This window comes from Artibeus jamaicensis, unplaced genomic scaffold (genome assembly GCF_021234435.1).
Source record: "Artibeus jamaicensis isolate MK-2021 breed Jamaican fruit bat unplaced genomic scaffold, CSHL_Jam_final contig_2170, whole genome shotgun sequence".
In the NCBI taxonomy this organism is placed as follows: Eukaryota; Metazoa; Chordata; class Mammalia; order Chiroptera; family Phyllostomidae; genus Artibeus; species Artibeus jamaicensis.
In genome coordinates, this window is record NW_026521445.1 from 1 (window position 1) to 16,738 (window position 16,738).

The 16,738-nt window shown below is 44.5% G+C and overlaps 1 protein-coding gene across 5 annotated transcripts in view; it reads right to left on the reverse strand.

Annotated features, from left to right (window-relative positions):
• Positions 1–1,909: 1,909 nt before the first annotated feature.
• EDEM3 (ER degradation enhancing alpha-mannosidase like protein 3) overlaps positions 1,910–16,738 on the reverse strand; it is a 53,614-nt gene continuing 38,785 nt past the window's right edge. For all 5 annotated transcript variants that reach the window (XM_053658277.1, XM_053658270.1, XM_053658272.1 and 2 more), the window contains exons 18-20: positions 15,623–15,788; positions 12,189–12,374; positions 1,910–5,606 (exon numbers count right to left, since the gene is read on the reverse strand). In XM_053658277.1, the coding sequence (XP_053514252.1) occupies positions 5,197–5,606; positions 12,189–12,374; positions 15,623–15,788 (762 nt within the window). In that variant the 3' untranslated portion in view covers positions 1,910–5,196. The remainder of the gene's footprint in view (positions 5,607–12,188; positions 12,375–15,622; positions 15,789–16,738) is intronic.

Here is a 16,738-nt window from a genome sequence, read left to right on the forward strand (position 1 = left end):
CTTCTCGCTTGAGGTCTGTAGTCATGACTTAAAGTGAGGCCGGTCAGCAGTAGCAGTGGGGGGTATTTCACCCAGTTCCAACCGATACTTAAATTTGGGTGCAGAATCAGTGAGTGGATGCGTTTAATGAGAGTTAAAGTTTTGCCAAGTTAGTGCAACAGAGGAATAAAGGTTAATTAAAGGTGGCTAGGTGGGGAAGCAAGATCACCAAAAAGGGTGATGGATTTGGAGAAACTAGGATCAGTGGATTGGATGGTGGTACTGAAAATTATGAGTGGACGAGTTGAGAGAATAGGCAGTAAGGATTGGAGACTGAGACCACAGAAGTTTAGATTTTTTTTATTATTGATGCATTAAAACAATTGGGGCTGGATGCCAATTAGCATAATGCCTCAGGTAAGGCAGGAGAGTGGCTGAGCGAGCAGATCACAGCCCTTCTAAAGGTAGCGGCTCTCTGGGACTGACTTGAGAACTTGGTTTACTCTTCACGTGGAAGGTGCAGGCTGGAGGGGGAACGAGGAAAGAAAGTGTAGACTAACTGGCTGGCAGTGGTTGTCCGATTGCCTCCTGGGCCTGAGGCCAATGGCTTTCCTAAGAGGTTCAGAAAAGACAGAGGTGGGGATTCCTTTGGAGGATGTACCTCAAGTTGCTGGGAAACTCCGCCAGGGGGTGGCAGTGATGTGGGCGGGAGGGTGAACAGCTGGCTCCTCAGTGTGAAGATCTCCCTTTGACTCATCTTTTTAGGGACTTTGGTTGTCTCCTCAGCCACGTGGGGAAGGTTTTCACCTTCTGATGTAAGAAATCCCATCTTATTCTGTTCAGATTATCCTTTCAGCATGGCCTGTTGCTATTTCACCAGGATGGAGCTGGGGGCAGAAATGTGCTCTATAACACACCATAGGGCTCCTGAACTTGAGCACTGCTCCTGTCATTTGAGATGGCGAGTGCACCTTCTAGGACTAAAAGACAGACCCCAAGGGTCAGAGGCCTCCCAGGGGCTTCACCAAAGAGAGTAGATAAAAACTGTGGGCTTCTAGACTTAGCAGGCTCTGAGAAGTGAAAGCCTTGCTAGCCGGCAGATGCTCACACCTCCTTCTCAATGAACCCGTAACTTCTCTTAGCAGACAGACCTCCAGTTTGCTTCCCTCAGAAAAGCTGCCTCCCCTCTGAATTCTTCCAAGAGACACTATTGGATCCTAAGTCTTCCTGAAACAGTGGTGCTTCGTCCTGGAGGAATGAAGGCCCGCTGCCCAGAGAACCTAAGACCGAATGTTGTCCTTTCCAAAGGTCAATTCCTGCGGGGAAGGCACTGGCTGGGTAAAAAAAAGGTGAGTAGAAACCAAAATGAAGCTGAAAGAAGGGGTGAGGACTGCCGGGAGGGAGGGGACGGCACACGAGAAGGAGCAAGGGCTCCGTTCCATTGCCGGGTCACCAGCTGGCTCACCTTTAGAGAAGGCGGTTATCAATGAGTAATGGTGGCCTGATTAGGTCCTTCACCACATGTGAGCTCAGGGAGCTGGGACAGCACAAAGAGCAGAGCGTCACCACACCTGAAAGTGGCTGCTGATGGAAAACAACCCCACTGGGACTCATGGGAGAGGTGAGTGTGACTTTTGGTGACAACACTGAAAGGACGACTAAGTTAATTACATACAAGTAAACTCGAGGCGTGACCAGCCAGCAGTGCTGCCACCGGGGGTCGCTCGCTTGACTCTGGAGGTCGCAGGCACTTGCCGAGATGTAAACCGTTGATGTGAGTTTCTGTCTCTACTTCCGAAGACGGCCCCAGAGTTTACTCCCCTGGAGTGAAGTGAAATTTAAAGGGAAGACGCAGTGAAAAAAGTTTAAGAGATATCAAGGTATAAACATATGTAAATGATGCTAAAAATTCAAATTAAAACTAGACCAGAATATTTACATGTTTTATTAAATCTTTACAATCAGTAATTATAATCAAATACACAATTATATACAAGGATTATATACATTTTGCCCAGACTTTTACATCACAGTACACAGCTCCCCTTAGAAATATTGTTTACATTTATCACCAAACGGTAAAATCCGACGACAGCAGAGTCACAGCACCTGTTGGTACAGACATCTTTTTCATAAATTACATCATAAGAAAATATACGGCTGTAAATTGGGCTTTTAAAAATGTCTTTTATAAAATCTGAACATACAATGTTTCATTCACAGAATGTTTTTTTCTATGTTCTGACTGAAGCCTTGTGCACAAAATGACTGGCTGGAGTATTTGCTGAATCCCCCCACGACACCTCAAGATTATAAGCCCTGTTTGAGTCACTTATGCCGAGCGTTCTGCATTTGGCGTGGGGTTTGCTGAGAGTACAAATGCTGGTTTCGCTGTAACAACTGTATTCTTATTGGAAGCCTATTAAAGTTGAAAAGAAAAAAGAGAACCTGCCCAACAAAATATCCTACCCCAAACATGCCTAGTAAATCACAACTCTTTCACACCTAAAACTTTACGGGACAAGTACTGCTGATTAGGGTATATCACTTCAATGGACTTCGATAAGCAGGAAAACTACAGCTATTTTTAGTTAGTAAACAAGCTAAAACTGGAAAATACCTGAATTAAATACTTGTTCTAATGTCTCACTTCTGGATAAAACCCTCCCTTGATTCTGGGCTTGTAAACATTGTGTAGACCCTTCTTAGCCCCACAATTCCATGGCTGTGGCGATCACTTCAGCTCTGTTTCTATGCAGTCGACATTTAACTGAGGTAGACCAGATGTTTCTAAAATCCAGGGTTTCACAGAACCCCCGGAATGTTTAGGAAGTAAATAAAATCTCTATAGGTGGTATTTTAAAAAGAAAAATGTAAAAAAAGCCCTAGTGCTTTGGAATTTTTTAATGAGCTCAGAAACAACTTAATGGCATTATGTCAAATAAGAAATGGAGAGTCGATCTCAATGTTGCAGTTTTGAAGCCAAACCTTATACCTTCTTTTCTTAAATGGGGAAAAAAATCCAGTATAATTCCTTCTGGGTGCTGAATATAACTTATTGATTTTTTTCTTCCCTTTAAAAAAAAAAATTTTTTTTAAGGATTTGCTTTCCTAAACAAATGAGCAATTTGCTTCTAGACCTCAATGAATGGCAACAGCTCCCCCTTATGGCCAAAGGAAGGGAGAGCAGCAGTAAGCTGGCTTTACCTTACATGCCACAAAACCTTTGCTGGGGGAAAAAAAAATGCCTTTGTTTTGACAACTTTAGATAATTGAGATTTAGACAACAATGGCTCTGAGATACAAACAGAAACAAATCACTACACATAAGGCTTCTCTAGTCAGTCTCTCAGAGGAACATTTGCCCCTTTTCTCCAAGCCCCAGCACTACAAATCCAGGCAAGTGACGAGGCTTCGGCTATGTTGGCAGCTTTGTAATTAAGGTGAACAAAGCACTGGGTCTACCCTTTTGTGTACTCTACGTATTATAGTTCTATCCCCTTACACCAGATTTCACATGCAGTGACTAAAAATATCCATTCTGGTGTCGGGTTTAATTGAGGGCCAATAAAGTTCTTGTCTGTTACTCTTTCCCCACTGCCCACCCCCTCCCCCGCCTAAGTGAATTCCGTGTGAGATTTATTGTTCACGGACCCAGTTAGGTTTCGCTGGGGTTTCTGAAAGCAGATATTCAGCCCCTTGTAAAAGAGTGCGTTCACCTGGACCTAAGACACACTGTACACGAATATACAGAACTACGAGACAGCGCTGCTGTCCCTTCAACGGCTCCACACCCATTCACAGGCCACCTGCGCCTCACAGCTGTTTTGGGAGAAAGTCACCAGGCAATGTCGTGGCAAAGAGAGATAAAATGAAGTCTCACAAATACTCCTTTAGAACTGATTCAGGTAAGTCGTTAAAAATAAATAAACAGAATAAAGCAATTATTTCAACTACAGGGCTGTTTACAGACATCAACAACAAATTTAAAACTTCAATGTGGCCAGCACCAGACTGCCACCAAAAAAAAAAATTAAACAATATGGCTATATGTTAGTTGCTACTGTGTAAATTTTTTACACAGGTTACCATAGACTAATTTTCAAGTCCACATCAGAAGAAATATGTTTTTTTAAAGCAAACTTAAAAACCATGATTCAACAGAAAATGTGACAGATTCCTTAGGTACAATTTTAGAAATCATAGTTTCAAAAGAGGAAAAAATATATATTACCCCAGGCTTTCAGATGACTACCACAGTTTTATCGTAACTTCCTAAAATGAAACTGGAACCAAATGCATTTACTACCAGCTCCACGGGCCGTGTGGCTCAAACTGCGCACTGAACGTGGGCGGGAGTGAGGCTGAGGACTGGAGGCGACCACCTGCACGAGAAATGGACTGGACGGACTCATCACTTACCCTACAAGGATATATAACATTAAGCTCCTTCTCAGAGTAGTCGCAGCTTTCCCGGTGGAAGGCTCAATGGCAAGTTCATATTGCAACATTACAGTTTCTCCCTTGCTCCGTTTTTCAGGAGTATTAAGTAACCAATTTCCACAATATATTATTATATGACCTTTTTACCTGGTCCCAATGATTAGTCACTATGCAGAGCACTCACTGAGAAAGCACAATGGCTTCACCTTTGGTTTAAATGAAAAGGACATTGTTAAGAGGGAGGAAAAATCAAGTCATCTTCATCATTTGTTGTACAATGAAGCAAGTGAAAGAGATGAGCAAAGAGTGTTTTCACCGTCAACACACCCGCCTCCTAACCGCTTAGGTCGCTTCGAGTGTTTCTGTGAAGGCAGCCGGGCCAGAGTGCCCACAGCACACATGTGTTTCCTTTAATCGGGGCGCTACACAAATCCCGGTCCCCCACGCCGCTACTAACTGAATTTGTTTCTTGTCTCCCCAGAGCCTGCAGAAACCTGGTTCCCAGGCGCACCCAGCGGTCTTCTCCCAGCCTGGGGTGCTGGCACCCGAGGGGACTGCGAGTTTCCATTTCTCACAGGACAGTCTGAAACCAGGTCAATGCTGACACAGCAAGCTCCAGGCCCCTGGGATAACCAGCCATCCCGCTCACGACGCAGTTGCTCATCGCCACACTCGAAGCCTCCCTCCCACTGGAGAGCCTGCTTGGTACGAGGTGTCTGTCAACCACAGTTTACCTACTCTTCTTAAATGCCTACCACCCCATTCCTCAGTGAGTCATAGTTCGTCCTTCTCCATCATTTCAAACGCTTCTATATCTTCACTCCAGTCTGCTAATATGGAGTCTATGGGCTGGTCCTTTTTACCCCAGCTAACGTTGGGATTGGAATCTTCCTCAGTTTCTGACTGTTCCTGAAGCTGGTTATCTAAATCTGTACATTCACCATCAAGGCTTGTAGGTTCGTGGTGTTCCAGGGGATCAGAGTTCTGTTCAGGGGGAGAAACACCTGCGGCCTCGTCTGCAGCTGCCGCAGGTGCTGATTCTGGGGGTGCGTTCGCGGAGCTCTCTCCAGGGGGCTCCTGATCCACCGAGCCCACCTCCCGAGGGCCCAGCGCCAGCTGCTCGGTGCTCTGGTTCTGAGAATCGCTTTCAGAGAAGGGCTGCTCTTCACTTTCCATGTCAGGGTCTGCGTGTGAAAGAAACACACCTCGTGAAACGTTTCCCCTTAAAAACCTGTCACGCTTTCAAATGCATTCTGGTTCGTGCAATCAAGTGAAGAAATAAAAGTGCAATTACATTTTTTCTGTACATTTATTTTGCAAAATGGAACATTAGAAAATATTCTTCTGAACTGAAAGGAATATCTAATAAGTGATAAGACTGCCTTCAATGGATATTAGTAAATGCCAAGAAATACACTAAACAGTAATACTATTAAAATGTGTATAAATTTGCGTTATATGTCAAACATTTATTAAATATCTAAATTCAAGGAAGATTCCATATTAAACAGAATTTTAAATAGCACATACCATTGCTATATTTTAAGATAGTAGACTTTTGGAAAATGAAAATTCCCACTCAGTAAGCCATTAAAATGCACATAATACAAAACTCTGGATGACTTAAGAGCATTGATGTGATTGATTAAATATTTTCATAAAGACAATAAATGAGATTATTTATAAAACTCCTATTTCATTATTGTTGGCTCTACGAATTATTAGCTACAATCATTTAAAACCTACTGGAAGGTGGAATATTAAGTTACACCCTCTCCTAATGAACATACAGTGAAACCAGCAGAGGCATTTGATGTAGGTTCCAACAAGACAGTGCTTCAGCAGCAGCCACGCCCACAGGCGGCACCCTCCGGGTCTCTGCGGTCAGGGTACACCGTGCAGAACCAAACACTGGACCTGCCTCTATGGATCTTCCAGCCCAGGTGGGGGAGATGACACTCACGAAGGATTACAAAGTAAGTGGAGAACTCCGTGGCAGTGTTCTGGAGTTAGAAAAGCATAATGAGGGGATCTGAAGGTTTCTTCTGAAGCTGACACTTGAACTGAGATTTAACCGGTAAGTGGAGTTAATTAGTCAAAGAAGGGAGGGGAGATGGGCCTCTTCTAAAACCAGGAAAAGCGAAGGAAAGGCAGGCCCGCGGGAAGGTGCAGGTGGGTGCATTGTACACACCAACTGATTAGGCAGGACCGCCTGACTAGGGAAGTTTAGATTATCCCGGTCATGTGTTAAGGGCACGGGGGCACGGGGGCACGGGGGCACGGGGGCAGGGGGCGTGCCCACAGAGTCTCTCTCCCCAGCTGTGAGAAGGATACAGTTTAATGAGACAATCAGGAAAGCCACCTGGGGGCTGGCTGCTTACAGGTCACTGATGCTAGGACACCCGAAGTTCAAGGGAGAACGACCACCCACAGAAGCCTTCCGGTTTCTTTCCAGACAGCATCAATCTACTTTAGAAGGACAGCAAAAAGCGTGGTGCTATCTCATCTACCAGTCAAGATTATACTTAGGCCAAAACAAAAACAAAAACAAAAAAACCCCACCCTGGGGCGACCTATCAGACAACGTTATTTTAGAAATCTAGCTAATACAAGAGGGTAACAAAATAGTGTGCATATAAAAAAAGGAAAGAGCAAATTGTCTTTATTTTCAGATTGTGTTGTATACTTAAACTCAAAGCAACCCTTAATTTTTGAAAACACTATTAAGATAAAAGTATTTTATAAGGAAGGTAAAAAATAAAATAAATAGGCATAACCCCTTCATAGCAGCAATACTGATTAGAAATAAAATGAAGTATCCTGTTCATAACAAAAATAAAAGCTACAAAACATAGAACTGAATTTATTATGAAAAAGACCCATATTGCTTAATACTGTAAAATCTTAATGAAAATAAAAAGCAAGATCTGATTAAATTTACAAGTAAGTGTATGTTCCTAAGATGGAAAGTCTGAATATTTAACAAAATGTTTCCATTTATACATAAAGCATGCAATTATACATTCTAAAATAAATCCCATTTCTACTTAGTTTTGTTTACTTTCGGGACCAGACAGAGTTATTTTTAAATTCCTGTGGAAGAATACACATCAAAGGGAAATAAAGAAATTCTGAAAAGAATCAGTGAGAAGAGAGCTGCCTTATCAAATATTTGAATTTATTCAAAACAGCGAAGCGTCTTATTATCAGCACAGGAATAAGCAGGTTAGAGGAAGAGTGAGCGCAGCCACGGACCAAGTGTGCAGGGAGGGATGTCTGACCGACACAAAGAGGCAGGGAAGGGAGACCACGAGGTCACGTTGCCACACCCCTGCCTTCCCTGGTGCCTCTGGTCATGGGAGGGAGTCTCATAGTGCTAAGAGTGTAATGACTGCACCGTTAAATTCAGGAATGGTGTATCAGAAACACAGGAAGCAAAGGAAGAATGAAGAAAATCTCAAGATGCAAGCACGAGAAAACGAAGTACTGATCATGCAAGGACAAGGGAACCCTGGGCGGACACTCGGAGACCGGCTGTTCTGTAACCACTCACCTCCACAGTGGGAGTTTACCGAAAGCCAGGACCCCAGAGGGGAGCAGCAGATAAAAAAGCACCGTGTAATGCAGGTGTCAAAGTGGGAACTGAGTCAAATAGGCGCCCTTCAATTTTACCGATGAGAATGAGAGAGAATGTCGTGAGGAAGACAGCATTTGAACTCGGCGTTCAGAATGGCTAAACACTGTCAGGGGCTTGAAGGGACTAAGAAGGCACCCCCGGAAAGAGGGAGGTGGCTTTGCCACTGCAAAAATGTACGAGAATACACAACGTGGTGGATCAGGGGGCAGGTGACCATCAGTTCTGCAACCGAGAAGGGTCTGGGTGCTACTCTCCTGGCAGCGAGGCCATCTGCACACACACTAGACTTTCTCTGCAGAATCAAGTCCTTTGCAACAGCAACCTGACTCCCGGAGTTCAACTTCAGGACACAGTGACCCCGACCAGCTTCAGCGGGGCAGAGTTTTAGGAGAGGTAACACTGCCCGCTCAGGCCCAGGCCCCTGTCTCTTCTCTCCCCCACTTGTGGACCAGACGGACGCAAAGGCGGGAGCAGCCCTGCAAACCTCTGCACTCAGCTCCCCCGTGGGCCCGCCCTGCAAACTGCGAGCAGAGATATGCACTGGAATACAGATCGTTTTCCCCTTGAGAAATAATACCGAGAAAAGGAAACTGATTCTTAATTGTAAACTGTTTCAACTTGGAGCTAAAAGTAAAAGTACACACAGGGTCTTCTGCGCATGGGCACTGGGTTAGGACTGGTATTGAGTACATTTATAAACTTCATACTCAGGAAAGATGGAACACATGAAAGACACAGGATTAAACTTTCTGTGGATAACTTCACATTTCAGAAGTGCGGTTGGTTAGACCTGACAAGGCAACATTTCCCCTTGATAAATGACTAAACTTGTGCATCTGGGGAAAAATATGCGTTCGGTAGTCCACAGTCTTATTTACAAAGGGCACATTCCAAGACCCCCAGTGGGTGCCTGAAACCAGGGACAGCACCAAACCCTGCATGTACTGTGCTGTCTTCCTACACACATACCTATGATAAAGTTCACTTTATAAATCAGACACAGTGAGAGACTAAGAACAATAACTCATAATTACATAGAACAATTATAACACTATCCTGCACCAAAGTTATATGGATGTAACTCTGGAAAGATCCAAGAACCGACCTGGCTACTAAGTGACGAGTGGGGGGGGCACATGCAGACGCATATGTTGATGGCTCACAATCAGAACTGCAGGCCATTTGAAATGTGCGCCTTGGATGTTTCTGAAATTCTCCATTTAACATTTCTGGACCACGGCTGACCACGGGTGACTGAAGCCGTGGAGAGGGAAACCGTGGATCAGAAGGACTGCGCCATGCGGCGTCCGAACACTCTTGCTGGGAGACAGGGCGACTGTGGACATTTCCATGCTAACGGCTGGGCCTCACCATCAGGACGAGGAGTGGACTGGGGGCTTGCTCTGGGGCTTCTCCTTCTGTATTACTATGTGGGGAGAGGTGCTCAGTCAAAACCGTGTGACTTTATAAGGGAAGCACTTATTAGAGGAGTGAGAGTTTGAGGAAGGGCACTCTGGAGGGCACGGGGTTGCTCGGATTTTAAGGAAGGTGGGGATAAAAATTCCAGACACAAGCTGGGGATAAAAAGGGCTACCTTCTTGGTCCTGTTCAGTGTTTCTCCAAGTGTACAAGTACCTGGGATGCTTGTTTAAAACTTTAGCTTCTGACTCTCTGCTTTCAGAAAGTCTGACTCTACAGTCCGCAGTCGGACCGGGGAATCTACCCTCTGACAAACACGCCAGCTGACTCTGCTGCAGGGCAGAAGACCACGCGTGCAGCCATGGCACAGGGCACGCTGACGGCGGCCCCTGCAGACATTCGCGTCTTAGAGGAGGTTGCTGACTGAACAAAGCACTCGATTTCATAAAACCGTGATCATTCATTTTTTACATTAATATTAACAATTACACTGTAACTTATTGCTGACTTAGTTAATATAGCTCTATTGTTCTTGAAATAGCTACACAAAGGGGAGTTTTTAAAGACTTGCTAAAAAGATCGCTCTAATATAGAACCACAGTTCAATAAATTTATAGACAAGTAAAACTCTAAAATACGTACTATAGTTTGAGTAAAACCCCTCTACTGCCAGGTTCTTTTTTTTTTTTAAATTTTATTTATTTATCTTTAGATAGGAAGGGAAGAAGAGAGAAATATCAATGTACGGTTGCTTCTCCTCTGTCCCCCACTGGGAACGGGCCTGCAACCCAAGCATATGCCCTGACTGGGAATCGAACCTCGACTGTTTAGTTCGCAGGCTCGCGCCCAATCCACTGAGCTACACCAGCCAGGGCTACTGCCAGGTTCTTAAGGGAATACTGTTCAGATCATTTCTGTTGGTAGTAATAGAATTCTTGTTTTCGTATAGTCTCTCTCTGGTATGGGAAGCACATGCTTTTACATAATCTTAGTCCTAAGCCCATGCACTCTTACAGACATATGTGTTTTTAAAACAAGTCAATATTTTAAATATTTTACACTGTGGTCAAGTAACAAGTGACCAAAAGTAATACATGCCGAAACAACATCTCTGTTAGTGACTCCTGCATGAACATGGACAGTGCATTCTCATTATATGGGATATTTAACATATAGGACTTGTTATAACAGGATCCATAAAGAATTATCACCGAACACCTGACTAGTCATGAAAAAATTCGGAGTGTATTATACCAGATACGATCATGGTATCCGCTTAAACAAAATCACACATATGTACATGTATGTGTGCATATATATGTGTATTTACACACATATACACATACATATATACATAGATAATTTAAGGCTTATTAATTGAGATACTTACTACTATTAATAATGTAGCTTGGAATCATTTTACCTTTTAATATTGCTGCTGAAATTCCAATGGTAGCAGAAAATAGGAGGGGAAAAGCAAAGGCATTAAAGAGTCATATGGAATAATAATTTGCCTGTTGGATGCGCTAAACGCACACATGTAGGAAAGATCTGAGTTTAGAAAAAGGGCGCAGAGCAAACACCAGGTACGTAGGAGGATGAGAGAAGACGAGAACTCTCTGCCAGTCTGCTTCCGTGTGTGACACCCTTGCACACGTCTGTTCCCGTGTGTGACACCCTTGCACACACATACCCTATTCATCGCATTGCTCTCATACAACAGGCATTTGAAAGACTCTTGAAGGAGAGTAAAGCAATACAGAGAGACAAGACCAAACACGGATTTGGACAGTGGCAGATTACTGCGGAACTTTCCTTTTTCTCTTTTTTTTTACTGTTCTACTGGGAAGTTATAATGAATGGACTCAGTTTCCTTCATATCTGTCAAACAAACACCCCAGGGGATTCAACGGCCCTGTGCAAACTGCACAGCTTGACCCACCTAGGAGGGTGGGGAAGCACAGCTCCCTCCGTGGTGTCTCGGCAGTCGGAGAGACTGCTGCCGTGGGCAGCGTCACAGCCCGTGGCCCACCTCCACCTGCTCTCCCCGCTCCTGGGGGTGGAGCTATACAAGAACGCTAGTTAGACCTTGCATTTACCCAATCATTTGGGTTTCAAAGACCATTCAAGTCACTCACAGACAATGTGGCCTCCCTCATGCACCCTCATGAGTGAGCAAGGCGTGCCATCTTGTTCAGACGGCGGCCGCCTACAGCTCCCGTGGCCTATAGGATCTCAGGGGGAGGAGCTGCTGAGTCTCTACTGCCCGCAGGATCGTGGCCTCGTGATCACAGGCAGCTAGTGAAGCCCAGTTTCCTTTATACTGGAGACAACACCGTTCCACGCAACCTCTTTCACTCCTTATACAAGACTCGTGAGGTGCAGCATCAGTGAAAGTGCTGAGTACCTACGGATGGAAAATGATTCCACCGAGGCAATCTCCTGTATTTTTATCACCGGGCAGAATCAAAGCAAAAATTATAAATGACGCATTAGAATAGAATTTTAAAAACATCCTCATGTGGCAAACAAAGCCAAATCGATGTTACTACTCTTATTTCCAAATGACAAATTTATTTTGAAACCGTCTTCTAAAAACTGTCCTTATTTTGCCAGTAAACCAAACTAAGTTTTCGTCACTCATTTTTGTCATAAAACTAGTCAAGCTGATGCCAAACTGCGTTAAGGAAACAAGCCGCTGTGCGCTCACCTCGGTCTTTCGCTTTGTCCGAAAGGAGCACCTCCACCGCCTCGTACTCCCGGAGGGCATCCAGAATGATGCTTCCTTCTTTGCTGAATAAGAACAGCATGGGGATCCTGATGTCATCTGTGTCCTTTCCGTCCCCTGCCATCTGGAACAGAGGGGCAGTGTCACTGCTGCTCCCCTCATTGTCATCTAGCCAGAAAAAGGGAGAGAGCACACGGAATGAGAACACTGGCCCATGAGGGAGGGCCACCTGCCCCCCGCTACTGCTTTGCACCTGCTGGCAGCGTGCATTCTGTGCACCGAGAACCAACAAACAATTCCTGGGCCCACCAATTCTACTCCCAGAGATTCTCCTGAGGAGATCGTGCAAAGGCAGTGACGTGATCTATGCCCACGGAAGTTTGCTGAAGTGCCTGCTGTCTAGACTTGTGAACAACCATAAACAACTTACAGCGAACTGCGGGATGGAACACATGGAAAAAATTATTACTCAAAAAAAGTGGAACATAAAATTCTATAGTTATGAATAAAAATTTCATATGCTTATGAAAAAGACTAGAGATGGAAAAAATCTAAAGGGCTGGATGACAAAGATAGAACTGTGAATGAAATTTTACTGTTGTTTAAGACTTCCTCTAATGGCTTAACGTTCTTTTGCAAAGTCACGAAATGCGAACTGCGTTTTAAGTACTAGTCACAGAGAACAGTCAGGACTGCAGTGGTTGTCCTGCGTGAGCAGAAGTGCGCGTGTCTATCACTTCGCACGGCTGAGAGCACAGGCCCTGGCTGGTGCAGCGCAGTTGGCTGGGCGTCATCCGCAGAGCAAAGGGTCACTGGTTTGATTCCCAGCTGGGGCACATGCCTGGGTTTCGGGTTCATTCCCAGATAGGGTGCGCATGAGAGGCAACAGATAGATGTTTCTCTCACATCGATGTTTCTCTCCCTTTCTTTCTCCCTCTCCCTCTCTCTAAAGATAAATAAATAAAATCTTTCAAAAAAAATAATAGTAGTAGAACAGCTGAATACTGTTTTTTAAAAAGATTTTCTTTAGGCTAGTAAATCAGGCATGTGCCCTGACTGGGAATGGAACCAGCGACCTTTCGGTTCACAGGCCGGTGCTCAATCCACTGAGCTACATCAGCCAGGGAGCTGAATACTCTTACTGGTGACACTGGTTATGTCCACCCTTAATCTCACATGCCAATCTCCCTGGAGAACCTGTCTGTCCCTTCTCAGAGGGCCTGCTGTGATAGGCCCGGCTAAGTGGAAAATATCATGTAAAATACCCACCCCTTAGCAACCACTGATTAGACAAAGGGTGGCTCCTGACCCTCAGTGTCTCTGGGGAACCTGCAAGTGACATGAAGAAATCCGTGGGAATGTTAGCAGTGGGAATGTTAGCAGTGGGAATGGCCATCTGGGAACTGATGAGCAAAAAGGGAGCAGGCTGGTGAGAAGCTGGAGAATGAAGCCGAACTACGAAGAAATGCAGAGTTCAGCCCTCTGCACCTCAGGCAGGACCCAGAGAGACAGATGTGAAAACCGTGAACTCATTACGTTTCCTGATGACTTTCAGGGCCCAATTCCACTTCCTCAGAATGTTCACTTTCATTTCTCACTGTTGGGTTCAATGAAAATAATCCGCTTTGCATATCGTAAACCAACCTCTCTTCCTAAACCAGCTTAAATAAACTGTCTCTGGCAGCCAGAGGATTTCTAAGATAATTTGCACTTCTAGTACTTGCAATAAAAAAAACAACAAAGCCCTAATCTGCTCATTTATATTGAATTAAAACCACTAAAAACCAAATGCCTTATCAGAAACAAATGAAAAAATACTTAGGGAAAACGAGCTACAACACAAGAAAATTTCCCTTCAAAAATTAAATTTTCTGAGAATAAGGACCATTGCCTCTTAAATGACTAACTCACAGAACTCAGTATAGGATTCTGTAATAAACAGAAAACGTCTGACCTGAAAAATCCTGCAGAGCGGAGAATACCTGAGAATTAGAGACGTCACCACAAAACAGGGGGACTCTAAAATCTCCTACATACATTCCAGACTTTATTTTTAATATACCTTTACTCTCAATAAGAGATGTTGGAAATGACAGTGTTGTCAAGCTATTAAATTCTTTAAAAAACAATCTCAGTCCGAAAAATAGCGGAGGGTAAAAGGATTTAAGTCAGGCACCAGCAAACATTTTGTGTAATCTGCCAAGCGGTGAATATTTGCAGCTTTTCAGTTCTCTGTTGCAGCCACCGAGGCAGGGAGGCAGCCACGGGGAGGACGTAAGCTGCTGGAACGGCAGGTGCCGAAAAACCTTCTTTACAGAAACAGGCAGCGAGTGGCTGGCCTGCAGGCTGGAGTTTGCCAACCACTGATTGAAGTTAGGAAGCCGAATTCTCCCAGTACTTACTTAACTAATGAAATTTATGCATTGATGAAGTTACCAACACCAGAGTGTCCACATGTGATAAACAAAAGGAACAGTAAATACCTTTTCACTGAAATAAATCCTAATGTTTTCAATGTCATAATTTTTACTTACCCTAAACTCAAAATGGAAATCCCTACTAAATAGAAAAAGATTCAAAGTGGGTTTCCCCTGTGAGAGAAGCTGGCAAACGAACCAACTCTGCGATGAGGATGTGACACCAGGACTTTTGGTTCTTTCTAACTGTGAACCCCTCCCAACTTAAAGCACAGAAGAAGTTCTGTTTTCCCTGACAGTCATGGCCTGCGGGTCATGGTATTAAGTGATTTTCTATGAAAATCAAAGAACACTGGTTGAAATACACAAGTGAAGTGATTTGAAGTTTGTAATTTCGGTGGGAAAAGGCCCAAGGAGATAAAATCTACTAGCAACTAGGGTTTATCCCTCCGATATGTCAGCTGTTACGCTAACGCATTTTATATATACTATCTTCAAACCTTGTAACCACCTGAAAGGTATTGATCACCATTGTCACTGGAGCTCAAACAACACTCCGCTGAGGACACAGACCAGGAAAGCCGGGCCGGCACGATGCCATGCTTTGTGGCAGAGCCAGGGGTGCTCCGCCACGGGTCCGACTCCAGACCCAGGTCTTTGTGGCAGAAGAGACACTTTCGGTGGCTCCCCATGGGGGCGGCAGGATGCAGTTCTGCCCTTGGGGGCTCTGGATCCTGTGGGCACCTTTTCTTATCCACGGTGTTGGCTGTTTTTACCACTCACCTCTACTCATCTCCACGCCTGTCCCTAAGTACCTTCAAAAAAGATATGAGACCTACAGAAATCACTGAGAGAGTCGCTGGATTACCTACGCAGTATGCCATCTAGTGAAGTAAAAATCCGATAAACTTTCTGTACAATTTTGGAAAACAAAAGGAAAAGTCCTACAAATGACTTCCTTCTAGTCAACAGAACGGGCTGCTGCGGAGGACGACGTACCGATAACAATGCCACCGATGGCTCCAGCGTTCTGGATGTTGCGTGCCTTTTCCGCAAACATGCACTGGCCTCTCTGGATCAGAGCGATCTTCCCCATCACTGCCTCGGGGTTAGTAAGCTCTGAACAACCATTGTACGGTGTGCTGCTTGCAACAAATCCTCGCGTCTGTCAGAAATGAAGATGACAAATACTCTTTTACCTTCTCAAATCACTATCTAGTCATTAAAAAAGTTCCATATCTAGAGCTTTAGGTGGACCTCATTTTCTTAGTACCGACATCATGTCCCATACATATTTTGCATAAACTTTAGCTTTGAACATTTTCCAGGTCATAGCACACTGCCAATGTTTCTATTGTACTTGGACGTTTATAAAGCATTTTACATAAACTACTAAACCTGATCTCTATAACGACCCTGAGCGAGATGGTGCAGACAGTATTTCATTCCACGCTCGCGGACACTGAGACTGGGCTACATAATTTGCCCCAGGACACAATGGCAGTAAGTGGTAGCGCTGGGACCTGAAGGCGGACTCACGGCGCACCCGCCTGCACACCAAACGCCGGCCGCAGAGACGGTGGTGGGACAGTGTTTAATGCCCCTCTAGAACAGCGATGTCCAGCCTTTTTCATCCCATGGTGCACACAAACTAATTACTAAAATTCTGCAGCACACCAAAAAATGCTGGTTTTGCTGCTCTGAAAAAGAGTAGGTATAAGTTTGATTCATTCACACTAGGTGGCTACTGTGGTGTTGGCTGCTGTCATGTCTGTATCCGACAACCTAAAGGAAGAGAGGTCAGTGCCCCTGACTGGATGGTCGGGTGTTATGTATTTTACACAGACTTGCAGCACCGTGCTTGAAACCACTGCTCTAGGATGTCAGTTTGATGAGGGAGGGCACGGTCTTCACAGAGTCTGTGAACTTGACAGACAGTAACCATCTAAAACAGTGCCTCGATGTAGCAGCAGCTCAATAAAGGGCTGTTGACTGGACAAAGCAATCTGCAAACCCACCTAGCTTTAAAATGCACACTAGACTTGGTCTAAATTAGGGGTAATAGGAGTTTTTTAAGCATGTCTTTAGAAGTGTCCAACCTTCTGGCATCTCTGG